At 38.9% G+C, this 14,207-nt stretch overlaps 1 protein-coding gene across 2 annotated transcripts in view; it reads right to left on the bottom strand.

Annotated features, from left to right (window-relative positions):
• The window catches only part of RPRD1A (regulation of nuclear pre-mRNA domain containing 1A), a 64,738-nt gene that overhangs the window by 32,996 nt on the left and 17,535 nt on the right, over positions 1-14,207 (bottom strand). For both annotated transcript variants that reach the window (XM_052660493.1, XM_052660494.1), the window contains exons 2-4: positions 3,508-3,637; positions 563-669; positions 386-483 (exon numbers count right to left, since the gene is read on the bottom strand). In XM_052660493.1, the coding sequence (XP_052516453.1) occupies positions 386-483; positions 563-669; positions 3,508-3,637 (335 nt within the window). The remainder of the gene's footprint in view (positions 1-385; positions 484-562; positions 670-3,507; positions 3,638-14,207) is intronic.

The following is a 14,207-nucleotide window of genomic DNA, read 5'->3' as shown; positions in this document are numbered from 1 at the left end:
ACTCTAACATGCATTTTTACATGTTTAAAAGCAAAAATACTTAAAAAGATTGTTCATCTCTAGGCATGGAATTTTTCGCATACTTAAACAATATAATAGTCTACATTTTATCTAAAAAAAAAACTGTTGAAATGGTAGATATCTCACCAGATCTAATCATACCTGGCAATCAAATACTTTTTATGTGAAATATAACTGCCTAATATACAACACACATTAAACATTAAGTGGTTAATCAGAAAATAAGACTTATTCACATAGCTTGTTTCCTGTACCCAGAATTATAGTAAGTCAATTTACAGAAATAAAATAGCAAAATTAGTAAAGCTTGGTGGCTACATGAAATACTAGAAATATAACTCTCTCAAGAGAGAAAAACTGCTACCTGTGGTGGTTCACTTGGAGATCCTAGAGAGGAACAGTTTTCATTCTCATCCACCTTTATCTGCTCATACGTTCGCTTCCTAGGCTTCTTGTCACCATCTGAGTTGAAAGAACATTTAACTTTTAATGAAAGAACACCTTTCAATAAAGAGATAATGATAAAAGATTATATACTTACACAGAGCTTGCTTAAGTTGTTCTAATACATCATTTTCATACACAGACCTTTCTTCCCAAATAGACAGCACTCTTCCAAGGTGCTTCTTACAACTTTCATCAGTTTCACTAAAGAGAAGATAAAAACATTAACAGTAAAATGCACAGTGCCATTGCAAAGATAATGGTGATTTTAAATACAATGGTTACCCATTCCCTGAAAAAAGCTGCCCAACTGTTCACTGAGTTTCACTATGTGACCAGCAGTTCAAGGGTGAAGTGACCAAGACAGACTTACTCTCTGCTTCCCTTAAAGAACTTAGAGACACACTAGTAAGCAAAAAACCACCAAAGAAGGATGACAGCGCTAGGACTGGTGACAAGGGGTCATCAAGAAAGTGCCTCTAGCCTCATGGGGGCGGAACATAAAGCTAAGGAAGACTGCTAACAGGTGACTCTGAAGCTTATTTCACAGATATTTCCTGACCAATGTACGATCTCCGACACTGGAGATAAGACGGAGCTTTATGGCAGCTGTTATTTGTAAGAGCCACAGAAGAGAACAGAGCGTTAGAGATGGGTTTCACAGAGACATGGCCCACTTCAAGAGAGATCAGGAAAGGTATGGGAGGAACAGTATTTGAAGAAATGATATGCTTATTCTGAATTCTGAAGACTGGACACACAGAAGTGGGAAACAGCCTACTCCCAACACTTCCCACCATCTTCACCACTCCCGCTGCAGACTGAACCACCACGATCTCTTGCCTGGATTTCTGCAACAGCCTTTTCACTGGGTTCCCAGGCTCTACTCCTTCATCCTATTCTCTACTAATGTAAACCACTTCATACCGCTCTCAGTATGAAAGAACCACCAATTATACCAAGGAAAAAAGCAAAGACTTTATTTACCCTGGGCCACAAACTGGGCATGTTCTACTTCCTGGCCACCTCTTAGACCACATTTCCTAAATGCAAATCTTGCTGATCCTCAAATATGCCCAGCACATGGTATCTCCCTGTGTCTGCCTCCAGTTTTCTCTACCCAGGATCCTTTCCCCCTAGATAGTCAAATGGCCTGTTTTATCTCTCCCTTCAGTCTCTGCTCCCCCAAACTGTCAATCCTCACCTCATGAAATAACTGAGTGTCATCACACTCTCTAGCTCCTTCCCTGCTTTATGTTTCTTCGTAGTACTTATCTCTCTTTTTTTGACATTTTTAGATATATTCAGTTGTATTATTCTGTTATCCACTGAAATTTAAGCTCCACTAGAACAGAACTTTATAGTTCATCCACTATGGTATCCTCACTGCCCAGCACAAAGTAGATGGCCAACAAATATTTTATGGAATTTTAGGAAAAGGCAATAAATAAAAAAAGCCCAAGTCAGAAAGAACTAAATAACTTAACCACATAACTTAACTTAACCACATAACCATAAGTTAACCAGTTAACTTAAACCACATAAACTATAGTGTGCATGGGGGAGGAGAGGGGTTGAGGAGGTGGGGAAATGTGAGCAGGAGTCTGAAGAAGTACACTGGGCCAGGGAGGAACACCTGAAGCTTTACTCAGCACTTCAGACCTGATCTCTAGAGAAACGAGAACCACTCAAAGACAGAAGACTGTTTAGTCAGTTCTACAGCTATGGCTACAGTTTCCTAGATGGATTAAACAATACTGGAGGCTACTGCAATTATACAGAAATGACATTATGGTAACTGGAATGACAGGAAGTCTAAGAACCAAGAGAACTGTATGTACTATATGGGATACAGCGAGTGAAGGAGAAAGGACAGTGGATATATTATAAATCACGGTATCACAGAGAGTTCACGGTAACACCTAATTTCTCACAGGGGCATCAGGATAGATGACGTTGCCATTCATCAAGAAAGTGAACCTAGAGAAGGAGCAAGTTTGACAGGGAGGAAGGATATTGTGAATTCAATAACATAGTTAAGTCTCAGATGTGTGGAAGCATACAACTAGAAATCAATACGCAATTGGATATACCTACAAAACTGAAAGGAAAAACACTGCACTGGAGCAAAGATCATCAGCTTTTAGGGTGTGGATAATAACTAAACATATGAAATGTATGAAATCACCCAGAGGGCTAGTAAAGAATATGACACCAGGAGGCCTTGGACTGAATGAAACACCAGCACCTGAAAAGATGGTAATAGACAGTATCTAAATTGAACGATAAATAATATTAATTTAAGAAAGCAACATACAGCAGTGTTTCACACTCTGTAATTCTTTTAAAAAATACATCTGCTGTGACGAAACTTCAGGGCATGTGGTGAGTATATTTTCATCCTTAAATCATTCATTCAACACAGATCATCATTCACCACTGAATTCTACAAATAAGACTGATGTAATTGCCTACCCCAATGTTTACAAAGTAATCTACCAAATATTTGCACATAATATTTGGAAATAAGCATTTTAAAAGCACAGACTTCTACCTTCAGAATTTTTCTATAGCAAAATTTTCAACAGGCTTGTGATTATTTTAAATATTCTGTATTATCAAAGCATTTAAAAATGTTGTGACATATACCCACACACCAGAAAACATTAAAATTATTATATGCAATATGACAGAAAGGGGTAAGTTTTTCCAGAAATATTAGTTGGAAGATTGATCATTATAAGCACACAAATTTTCAATTCAACACACTTATTAATTCTTAATAAACTTCATTTCAATATGGCAGTTGCTTTTGGTCACTTAAGAAACAGGTGAACTCCAAATGTCCACCTGAGCAAAACCTTTTCCTTCATACAAGTATTTAACACATTTATAAATGCCATCATTGGTAAGTCTTCTCCAATGAAAACTTCAAAGAAATACAGCTTATTTTTTTATTTTAATGTCTTAAGACAAGTTCTAGCAAAAGGACATATTAGACATTTATAACAGATTACCTAGTACCCAAAACAATGACCATACCTTGAAACATGCTTAAAAGCCTCCACTATAACGGGTGCAAAATCTTTTGTAAACTCTGGCCCCTTCCTTTTGCTGTTTTGAATGACATCATTAGCTAGGTAGAGAAAAGTAAGCTTCCTGTTCGGTTTGGCTGGAAAAAAAAAAAAATCTAATTAAAATACCCTCAACTTAACTGAGACAAACTTTCTCAATACCTGAAATTAAGCAGTTAGAGAACTACAACAAACTTACTAGCCTTTGTATATCAGGTTCAACCCTAGCTTCTCATTCTACTGCTAAATTCAGCAAAGCAAGTCAATATTCTTTAACGGATAACTACTCTATTGTTTCTGAAGATCACTCACGTGAGAGAAAAAAGAGAATTCACGAGGCAGAGGTAGCCAATAACGTATTTCCTTACAGGTTTACTAAGTCATCTAAAGCACTTATCTTTGATGGGTAGTAGTATCATTAGTTACAAATTTTTATACATGGAAATCATCACATCTGTATAAAAATGTATTTCTGTGACTATTCTGTACTAAATTTTATTAAAACTATTAAACACTACATAAAATACAGTGAAAAACCTCACTTAAAATAAGATGGTGATTGGTCATGTTATTAAAATGGTACCTTAAATCTTAACTGAATTTATGACTACTTTATTGACAATACATATATTCATTTAAACATCAATCATTAAGTTACCATGAAACAAAAGAGAACAAAATGTAAGACAGGTTGAAAGAGGCATTACTTCGATCAATTACAGATTTTTTCACTTAATAAATATTTGTCAAGCTAACAGAGTTGAATGTTAGAGAAACCAAGTGGACAAAGTTTAGATGTCCCCCCACTTTGGATTACATGGCCTTAAATAACTGATTCATCTCGACAAAAATACACCCCTACTCACAACATTCTGTGGGTACAATTATCCTCCTAAAAGAGCAGACAAGATTTCAATAATCTAACCAGAATACATTATTACTGATTAAATGTTAAGTGGCATAAAAGTACTGAATATGACTTAAAATTCATATATATATATATATGTGGAAAAATTAGTTGAACACAACCTTTTATACCATTTTCACAGTAGTATTTTACTAGAATTGGAATCATTCAAAGTTGTACAATTATATTCACAAACAGCATACTTTGTGACATCCACATTACACTGGTGTAGGGGCTTACTCTAAGGACTGATAATCCAGTGTACTATTCACAGGGCCAGTTTATTGGATTTAAGGCAAATATTTGGGCAGACAGCATTTAGTCCTCAAGATACGAGTATTTAATTTAAAATTTAAGCCACTTTTGAGTTCACATTTTTCTTGTAGAGACTGTAAAATATTGAGTCACAACTGATCAGAGCTTACAAACCTGTAGTGCCCACTGACTACATAACATGGTGTGCCTGTCTAAACTTGCAGTCTACCAATCACTGGGCTTTTGAAAGTTGCTGGCACAGAATGAAGATAAAGGGACAGATGGCAATAACAGAGACCAACTTCTGATTCTTCTGGCTCTTGTCTGGTCAGCTAAACCATAGAGGACAACTGATTAAGATACCAAGATCCTTTCTTGTGAAGACTATAATAGTAAATTTCCAGTATTCAACCTTATCTTTAAAAAAAAAAAAAATCCTAACCTTTGCCCACAGAAAACCTCACACAAAGAAAAGGCCTTAACCTAAATATTAAAAGTATTAATCCAAGTATTTGCATTCTTGACATCAAAAAGAATTTAAATACTCAAATTTGTTCTTAGCACTTCATATATATATATATAACCTAATTTAATCCAAATAATGTAAGGTATCATTATTATTTGAATTTGGCAGTTGAACAAAAATAGACATCAAAAAGGTTATCTGCCCACAGTGAAATAGCCAGGAAGGGATCGGTCATGATTTGAATTCCGAAAAGTCCAACTCCAAAGGATTTCCTCTTAACATTAACAACTGGACTATGCCTCCTGTCATAAATGCAAGTGGGTATGACTTTTGAGAAGATTTAATAGCTGCTCAACCAAAATGTTTCAGAATGTTAACAGTATTATTCACAACAGCTAAAAGGTGAAATAATCCAAGTGTCTGTCAATAGATGAATGGATAAGCACAACGTGGTATATAAATACAAATAGACTACTACTCAGTCTGAAAAAGAAAGAACATTCTGACACAAGCTACAATGCTCAGACGGTAAAGAAACCGCCTGCAACGCGTGAGACCTGGGTTCCATCCCTGAGTTGGGACGATCCCCTGGAGGAGGGCATGGCAACCCACTCCAGTATTCTTGCCCAGAGAATCCCCATGGACAGTGGAGCCTGGTGGGCTACCATCCATGGGGTCGCAAAGAGTCAGACACGACTGAGCAACTAAGCACACACAGAGGACGTTATGTTAAGTAAACAAGCCTGCCACAAAAAGACATACACTGTATGACTGCATTTATATCAGGTACCTAGAATAGTCAAATTCATAGACAAAGTAGAACAGTGGCTGTCAGGGGCTCAGAAGAGGGAGATACGGAGAATTACTGTTTAATGGGGATAGAGTTGCACTTTTATAAGAGGAAAAGAGTTCTAGAGATGTATGCTAATGACAGTTGCACAACAGTATAAATATACGTAATACCACTAAAACTTCACACTTAAAAATGATTACAGTGTTCAATTTTATGTTTATTTTACCACAAAAATTTTAAAGTATATATATTTTACAATTTTTAAAATTTGTGAGTGACTAACCTCTTGAAAATAATTCAGAATCATTTTCTGCAATGTACACTAGAGAAAAAATTTACAAGATTTCAACATATATTTCCCAGTATATTCCAAAGGACAAACTCTGAACCAGGAGCATAACTTTACAGTATGGGGTCCAAATACCAAGACATTATTTTCATTTTTTCCCTTGTGGAAACCACAGCAAAATATGAGAAATACCTAGCAACTGCCATAAATTATACCCTTCTCCAGATTTTCAGGGGAAAAAAATGTACTGCCATTTAAAACTTTATGTGGAACAAATAATAAACTAACGGAACAAATTACAACAAGCAATTCCAGAAGAAATCACATTATTTTCAAATAAATTTTTTTGTAAATAACAGATCCATAAATTGTTTCTAAAACACACAAAGCTAACAACAAGAGCAAACGAGCCATTTCATAATTTCTTAAAGCAATAACTCTATTGGCAACAGAATATAAGGCTAAATAATGGGTCCGACCTAATCAATTCCTATGTTTTCACTGTTCATAGGGCTCCCTGTAAAGACACCGATTTTCCCAATCTTCCATTCAATTTAACTCATGTTTATTTAATATCTGCTGTGTGCCATGCTGTGTTCAGACCAAAAATAATCTGTCCTGTTCAATCAGGACTTTGCAACATAAAAACTGGCACAAGATAGGTCATGTAACTACGCGAGTTCTTTTTTTTAAAAATTCTCTCTCCACTGATATATGACACCAATACTGACAGCAACCATAAACTCAGGATTATATCCCAGTAAGCCTACCCACTCCAGTATCCTGGCCTGGAGGAATCCATGGACTCAACAGTCCATGGGTTCACAAAGAGTCGGATACGACTGAGTGACTTTCACCTCACTTCACTTAGTCTGTGTGTGCCCTACTATGTTTGTACCAGTGAAGTATAAGCCAAATAAGGACCAGTCAACATATTGTGAGAAATCATTTTCTTATATCTCACCTCACCAAACAAAATTTTAAGCTCCTGTAGGTACTAAGCATAAAGCTTCCCAGGTGGCACAGTTCAGTTCAGTTGCTCTGTTGGGTCCAACTCTTGGCAATCCCATGGACTGCAGCATGCCAGGTTTCCCTGTCAATCACCAACTCCGGTAATTTGCCCAGACTCATGTCCATCAAGTCAGTGATGCCATCCAACTATCTCATCCTCTGTTGTCCCCTTCTCCGCCTGCCTTCAATCTTTCCTAGCCATCAGGGTCTTTTCAAATGAGTCAGTTCTTCGCATCAGGTGGCCAAAGTACTGGAGTTTCAGCTTTAGCATCATTCCTTCCAAAGAACACCCAGGACTGATCTCCTTTAGAATGGACTGGTTGGATCTCCTTGCAGTCCAAGGGACTCTCAAGAGTCTTCTCCAACACCACAGTTAAAAAGCACCAATTCTTCGGTGCTCAGCTTTCTTCATACTCCAACTCTCACATCCATACATGACCACTGGAAAAACCACAGCCTTGACTAGATGGACCTTTGTTAGCAAAGTAATGTCTCTGCTTCTTAATATGCTGTCTAGGTTGGTCAGAGCCTTTCTTCCAAGGAGCAAGAGTCTTTCAATTTCATAGCTGCAGTCACCTCTGCAGTGATTTTGGAGCCCCCAAAAAGAAAATCTCTCACTGTTTCCATTATTTCCCCATCTATTTGCCATGAAGTGATGGGACTGGATGCCATGATCTTAAGTTTTTTAAATGTTGAGTTTTAAATCAACTTTTTGACTCTCCTCTTTCACTTTCATCAAGAAAGTGTTCTTCTTCGCTTTCTGCCATTAGGGTGGTATCATCTGCGTATCTGAGGTTACTGATATGTCTCCGGGGAATCTTGATTCCAGCTTGTGCTTCACCCTGCCTGGCATTCCCCATGATGCAGGTGGCGCAGTGGTCAAAATTCATGGAAATGCAGGAGACATGCGTTCGATCACTAGGCCACAAAGATCCCTTGGAGAAGGAAATGGCAACCAACTCCAGTATTTCTACTTGTAAAATCCCAAGGACAGAGGAGCCTGGTGGGCTACAGTCTATGGGGTGCAGAGAGTTGGATGCAACTGAGCATGCACATGCGGACACACAGGTACTAAAGCACAGCCCTTTGTCCAGGGCCCTTGTATATGAACAGGTACATCAAAACAAATAATAATTAAATTCTGAGAGCTAATCTGTGAAAACATAGTATTACCTAAAAAGTTGAGCATACACCTCAAAAAAGGGCAAAGCAAGTTCAGTTCATCACACAAGTAAGAAATAGTTACACAGTAATTCAGAAAGAGGGCTTTCCTGGTGGCTCAGTGGTAAAGAATGCACCTGTCAATGCAGGAGACACACAGGTTTGATACCTGATCCAGGAAGATCCTACAAGCCTCAAAGCAACTAAGGCCGAGCACCACAGCTATGAGTCTAGGAGCCGCAACTACTCCTGGGCCCAAGTGCTGCACCTACTGAAGCACTTATTGGGGAGCCCACGCTCTGCAACGAGAAGCCACCACAATGAGAAGTCCAAGCACAGCAACTACAGAGTAGCCCCTGCTTGCTGCAACTAGAGAAAAGCCTGCATAGCAATGAAGACCCAGCACAGCCAATAAAAATAAATTTTAAAAATCATTTTAAAAAAAACCAACAAACAATTCAAATAGAAGATCAGTTACAAAGCTTCAAAAAGATGAGACCAGGCTATTAAACAAAGAAAAAGAAACAAACCTATTCAAAGGATTACAGAAATGGCATCTAGTCTAACACATAATGAATTCAAAAGCTAGTTTTACTTCTTCATAATCAGATAGGATAATGGTAAGATCATTACTTATTTTCTTACACTGTTCAGACCACAGGCCTACTTGCTTTGATATACACAGAATATTAAAATCTAATTTAATCACGGTGTTTTATGGAGACTGAAACTTAGAACCACAGTAGATGATAATGCTGATAAACATAACAAATAGCTAAAAAAATTTTTTTGTTATCTATAAATGTTAAGAACTTTCTAAGAGATGTCTTCTATATAGAGAAGCAGCAAAAAAATAATAATAATAAATAAATATTACATACACATGCATGTATACATAAACACACAAAATAATGAGTATCAGTGCAATTCTTACAGGAGGAAGTAACAAAACCCATTATCTTGAAAACAAAAATCTACTAAAGATTTATTAACTGTTCGACAGCCTCACTTATTCCCATGATAAACTGATTCACAGACCAGAAAACATGTTCATATGGATGGCTAGGTGGTTGTAAGAAACACAAGCTGGAATCAAGATTGCCGGGAGAAATATCAATAACCTCAGATATGCAGATGACACCACCCTTATGGCAGAAAGTGAAGAGGAACTAAAAAGCCTCTTGATGAAAGTGAAAGAGGAGAGTGAAAAAGTTGGCTTAAAGCTCAACATTCAGAAAACGAAGATCATGGCATCTGGTCCCATCACTTCATGGCAAATAGATGGGGAAACAGTGGAAACAGTATCAGACTTTATTTTGGGGGGCTCCAAAATCACTGCAGATGGTGACTGCAGCCATGAAATTAAAAGACACTTACTCCTTGGAAGAAAAGTTATGACCAACCTAGATAGCATATTCAAAAGCAGAGACATTACTTTGCCAACTAAGGTCCATCTAGTCAAGGCTATGGTTTTTCCCGTGGTCATGTATGGATGTGAGAGTTGGACTGTGAAGAAAGCTGAGCACCAAAGAATTGATGCTTTTGAACTATGGTGTTGGAGAAGACTCTTGAGCGTCCCTTGGACTGTAAGGAGATCCAACCAGTCCATTCTGAAGGAGATCAGCCCTGGGATTTCTTTGGAAGGAATGATGCTAAAGCTGAAACTCCAGGACTTTGGCCACCTCATGCGAAGAGTTGACTCACTGGAAAAGACTCTGATGCTGGGAGGGATTGGGGGCAGGAGGACAAGGGGACGACAGAGGATGAGATGGCTGGATGGCATCACTGACTTGATGGACGTGAGTCTGAGTGAACTCCGGGAGTTGGTGATGGACAGGGAGGCCTGGCGTGCTGTGCTTCACGGGTTTGCAAAGAGTCAGACACGACTGAGCGACTGAACTGACTGACTGAGGTGGTTGTAAGGCAGAAACCTCTTAGTAATACTCTTTGCCACAGAAAATGCAAAATCAGCAGATGATACTTGAATGGATTCTATCTATCCCAGACGGGACAAAGAGTACAGTCAAACACAGATGGCTGCTTCTTAACAGGTGAGGTGGGTGAAAATGGATAGCGCCGGCGTATTCCTGCATCACTGCCAGGATGCTTCAGACTTTTGGTAGCCCATCCTTTGCTTAATATCCTTCCAAGATTTTCTATTGTTCTCCAGATAACATTTTAAATCCTTACCACAACCAAAGGCCCAGAAAGATCTAACTCCACCTCAACACTATTCTTTCTTCAAGCCCGAACTTCCTGGACTCCTACGCCTACTTTAGACCTCAGTGAAACGGGTTCCTCTGATTTTTCTCTGACCACCCACCACACATTGGTGAGGCAGTCCTGATATGCTCTCATGCCACCTCATACTTTTCCTATGGAGCATTTATTCCAACCATTTAACTGTTTTTATTTAATCTAGCGCTTCCCAACTAAATTCCATCGAAAGCAACAATTGTCAGGCTCATGCATCAATCTATGGAATCAAGCCCAGCAGCTAAGTCATAATTTACTCAACATTTACTAAATCAATAAATTCTGAGCTAAACCTTTATGTCTGTAATTATTTGTTCTACTAACTTAGCTTCTGGTCTTAACCTCACCCAGCTGAAAGGGGAATGCAATTACACTACTCTCAGAAACCTCAACTTCAAATTCACATTACGAAAAGACAAACTTTCTTACAGATACAGCTACTCTTTATTTTCAATGTATTCAGTTCCAATATTTTCCTTTACCCCTCCTCCATTTTAGAGTTCTCGCAAATCATAACCCCACAGAAGAATAAGCCAGCAGTGTGAATGGGAAGGTCAAAGAACTACAAATGTTAATCAATTAAAGCCAACTACCATTTCTACCTATTAGATTGATCAAGACAAAAGTCTGACACTAAAGCTGGCAAGAGTATAGCTAAATCTCTGCAGATGGTGACTGCAGCCATGAAATTAAAAGACGCTTACTCCTTGGAAGAAAAGTTATGACCAACCTAGATAGCACATTGAAAAGCAGAGACAGTACTTTGCCGACTAAGGTCCGTCTAGTCAAGGCTATAGTTTTTCCTGTGGTCATGTATGGATGTGAGAGTTGGACTGTGAAGAAGGCTGAGCGCCAAAGAATTGATGCTTTTGAACTGTGGTGTTGGAGAAGACTCTTGAGCGTCCCCTGGACTGTAAGGAGATCCAACCAGTCCATTCTGAAGGAGATCAGCCCTGGGATTTCTTTGGAAGGAATGATGCTAAAGCTGAAACTCCAGTACTTTGGCCACCTCATGCGAAGAGTTGACTCATTGGAAAAGACTCTGATGCTAGGAGGGATTGGGGGCAGGAGGACAAGGGGACGACAGAGGATGAGATGGCTGGATGGCATCACTGATTTGATGGATGGGAGTCTGAGTGAACTCCGGGAGTTGGTGATGGACGGGGAGGCCTGGCATGCTGCAATTCATGGGGTTGCAAAGAGTCGGACATGACTGCGCAACTGAACTAAACTGAATAGCTATTAAAAAGTGAGATATATTTATATATAGATATAGAAAGATATCTAAGATATATTATTGAATTAAACATATCCACACACACAGCAGATAGCTTTACTTTGGGGGAAGATCAAGAATCTGAAGGGGATTCAGAATTACCCAAAAAGAATTGTCATAACAGGGAAACACTTGAGCTATATATTAAATGATGCACGTGAGCCACATACTGAAAAGGGCTCCTGGGTAGTGTGGACTTGCTGCCCTTCCAAAGCTCAAACTTCACCCCAGACCACTCAGTTCAGTTCAGTTCAGTTCAGTTCAGTCGCGCAGTCGTGTCCGACTCTTTGCGACCCATGAATTGCAGCATGTCAGGCCTCCCCGTCCATCACCAACTCCCGGAGTTCACTCAGACTCACGTCCATCATGTCAGTGATGCCATCCAGCCATCTCATCCTCTGTCGTCCCCTTGTCCTCCTGCCCCCAATCCCTCCCAGCATCAGAGTCTTTTCCAATGAGTCAACTCTTCACATGAGGTGGCCAAAGTCCTGGAGTTTCAGCTTTAGCATCATTCCTTCCAAAGAAATCCCAGGGCTGATCTCCTTCAGAATGGACTGGTTGGATCTCCTTACAGTCCAAGGGACGCTCAAGTGTCTTCTCCAACACCACAGTTCAAAAGCATCAATTCTTTGGCGCTCAGCCTTCTTCACAGTCCAACTCGCACATCCATACATGACCACTGGAAAAACCACAGCCTTGACTAGATGGACCTTAGTCTCTGCTTTTGAATATGCTATCTAGGTTGGTCATAACTTTTCTTCCAAGGAGTAAGCATCTTTTAATTTCATGGCTGCAGTCACCATCTGCAGTGATTTTGGAGCCCCCCAAAATAAAGTCTGACACTGTTTCCACATCTATTTCCCATGAAGTGATGGGACCAGATGCCAAGATCTTCGTTTTCTGAATGTTGAGCTTTAAGCCAACTTTTTCACTCTCCTCTTTCACTTTCATCAAGAGGCTTTTTAGTTCCTCTTCTCTTTCTGCCCTAAGGGTGGTGTCATCTGCATATCTGAGGTTATTGGTATTTCTCCCTGCAATCTTGATTCCAGCTTGTGTTTCTTCCAGTTCACGTTTCTCATGATGTACTCTGCATTTAAGTCAAATAAGCAGGGTGACAATATACAGCCTTGACGTACTCCTTTTCCTACTTGGAACCAGTCTGTTGTTCCATGTCCCCAGACCACTATACCGCTATAAAAGACAATGCAAACTGGAAAAGATCTCAAGAATACATGTCACATTGTTTGTTCACATTATGCATACAGAGTGGAAGTGAAACTAAAACTTTTTTGGTCTATTAAAAATAATATCTTTAAAATAATACTAAGTTTCTTAAGACCTAGGCACTATTCTAGAAGTTTATTATATATCTCTTTTAATCTTCAAAACAACCCTACAGAGTAATTATCCTCATTTGCCAATGAAATAAGTGTTGAAGTAATTAAATGCACTCAGAGAAATGCATTAAAGTCAATCAATACCTACTACAATCCCTAAATAATATTTTATTAACAAGACCAGGAACTACATAAGATAAGACTGTAACATCTTGTCATGATAGAAAGTAAGAAACCTATTTTAAAAACTACCACAGTTGTATCCAGAGGACATAGGCAATGCTCCACGATCAAAAAGATGACTCAATGATCTAAAACATAATCATCTAAAAATCTGCAAGTTCATAAAAAATACTTTAAAAAAGTGGTTGCTAAGTAACTGATTCAGTTGACAAAGCAAGGGAAATGAGCCATTTAGCCTCCTTTTTCTGTATGAACTGTATTCCAGAGTCAATGGTTGATGAAGGGAAGTTCTTATACACAAATGCTCAAATTTCAGCATGCTCAGAATCACTTAGAGGGCCTGTTAATATGCAGATAACTGGTTCCTACTGACAAAGTTTCTGGGACAGGACCCAAGAATTTGCATTTTCAACAAATACTCACGTGATACTGATTCTGCAGAGGCCCATGTTTTTGAGAAACACTGTTAGAAAATAACTCTGGATAATAAACACAGAAAGAATGAAATAATTGAAAATTCATAATTTTGCAACTCCTGATAAAGAGTCTAACCCACCACATCACAAGCTGCTAAAACCACTTGGTGAAAGGAGATGGTGCACGTGTGTGTGTGCCCAGTCACGTCTGAGCTTTGCGGTCCAAGGACTATAGCCTGCCAGGCTCCTCTGTCCATGGGAAGAACACTGGAGTGGGCTGCCATTTCTTCCTCCAGGGGATCTTTCCGACCCAGGGAT

Source organism: Budorcas taxicolor, chromosome 22, assembly GCF_023091745.1.
Source record: "Budorcas taxicolor isolate Tak-1 chromosome 22, Takin1.1, whole genome shotgun sequence".
Taxonomy (NCBI): Eukaryota; Metazoa; Chordata; class Mammalia; order Artiodactyla; family Bovidae; genus Budorcas; species Budorcas taxicolor.
This window is presented reverse-complemented; position numbering and strand designations above follow the sequence as displayed.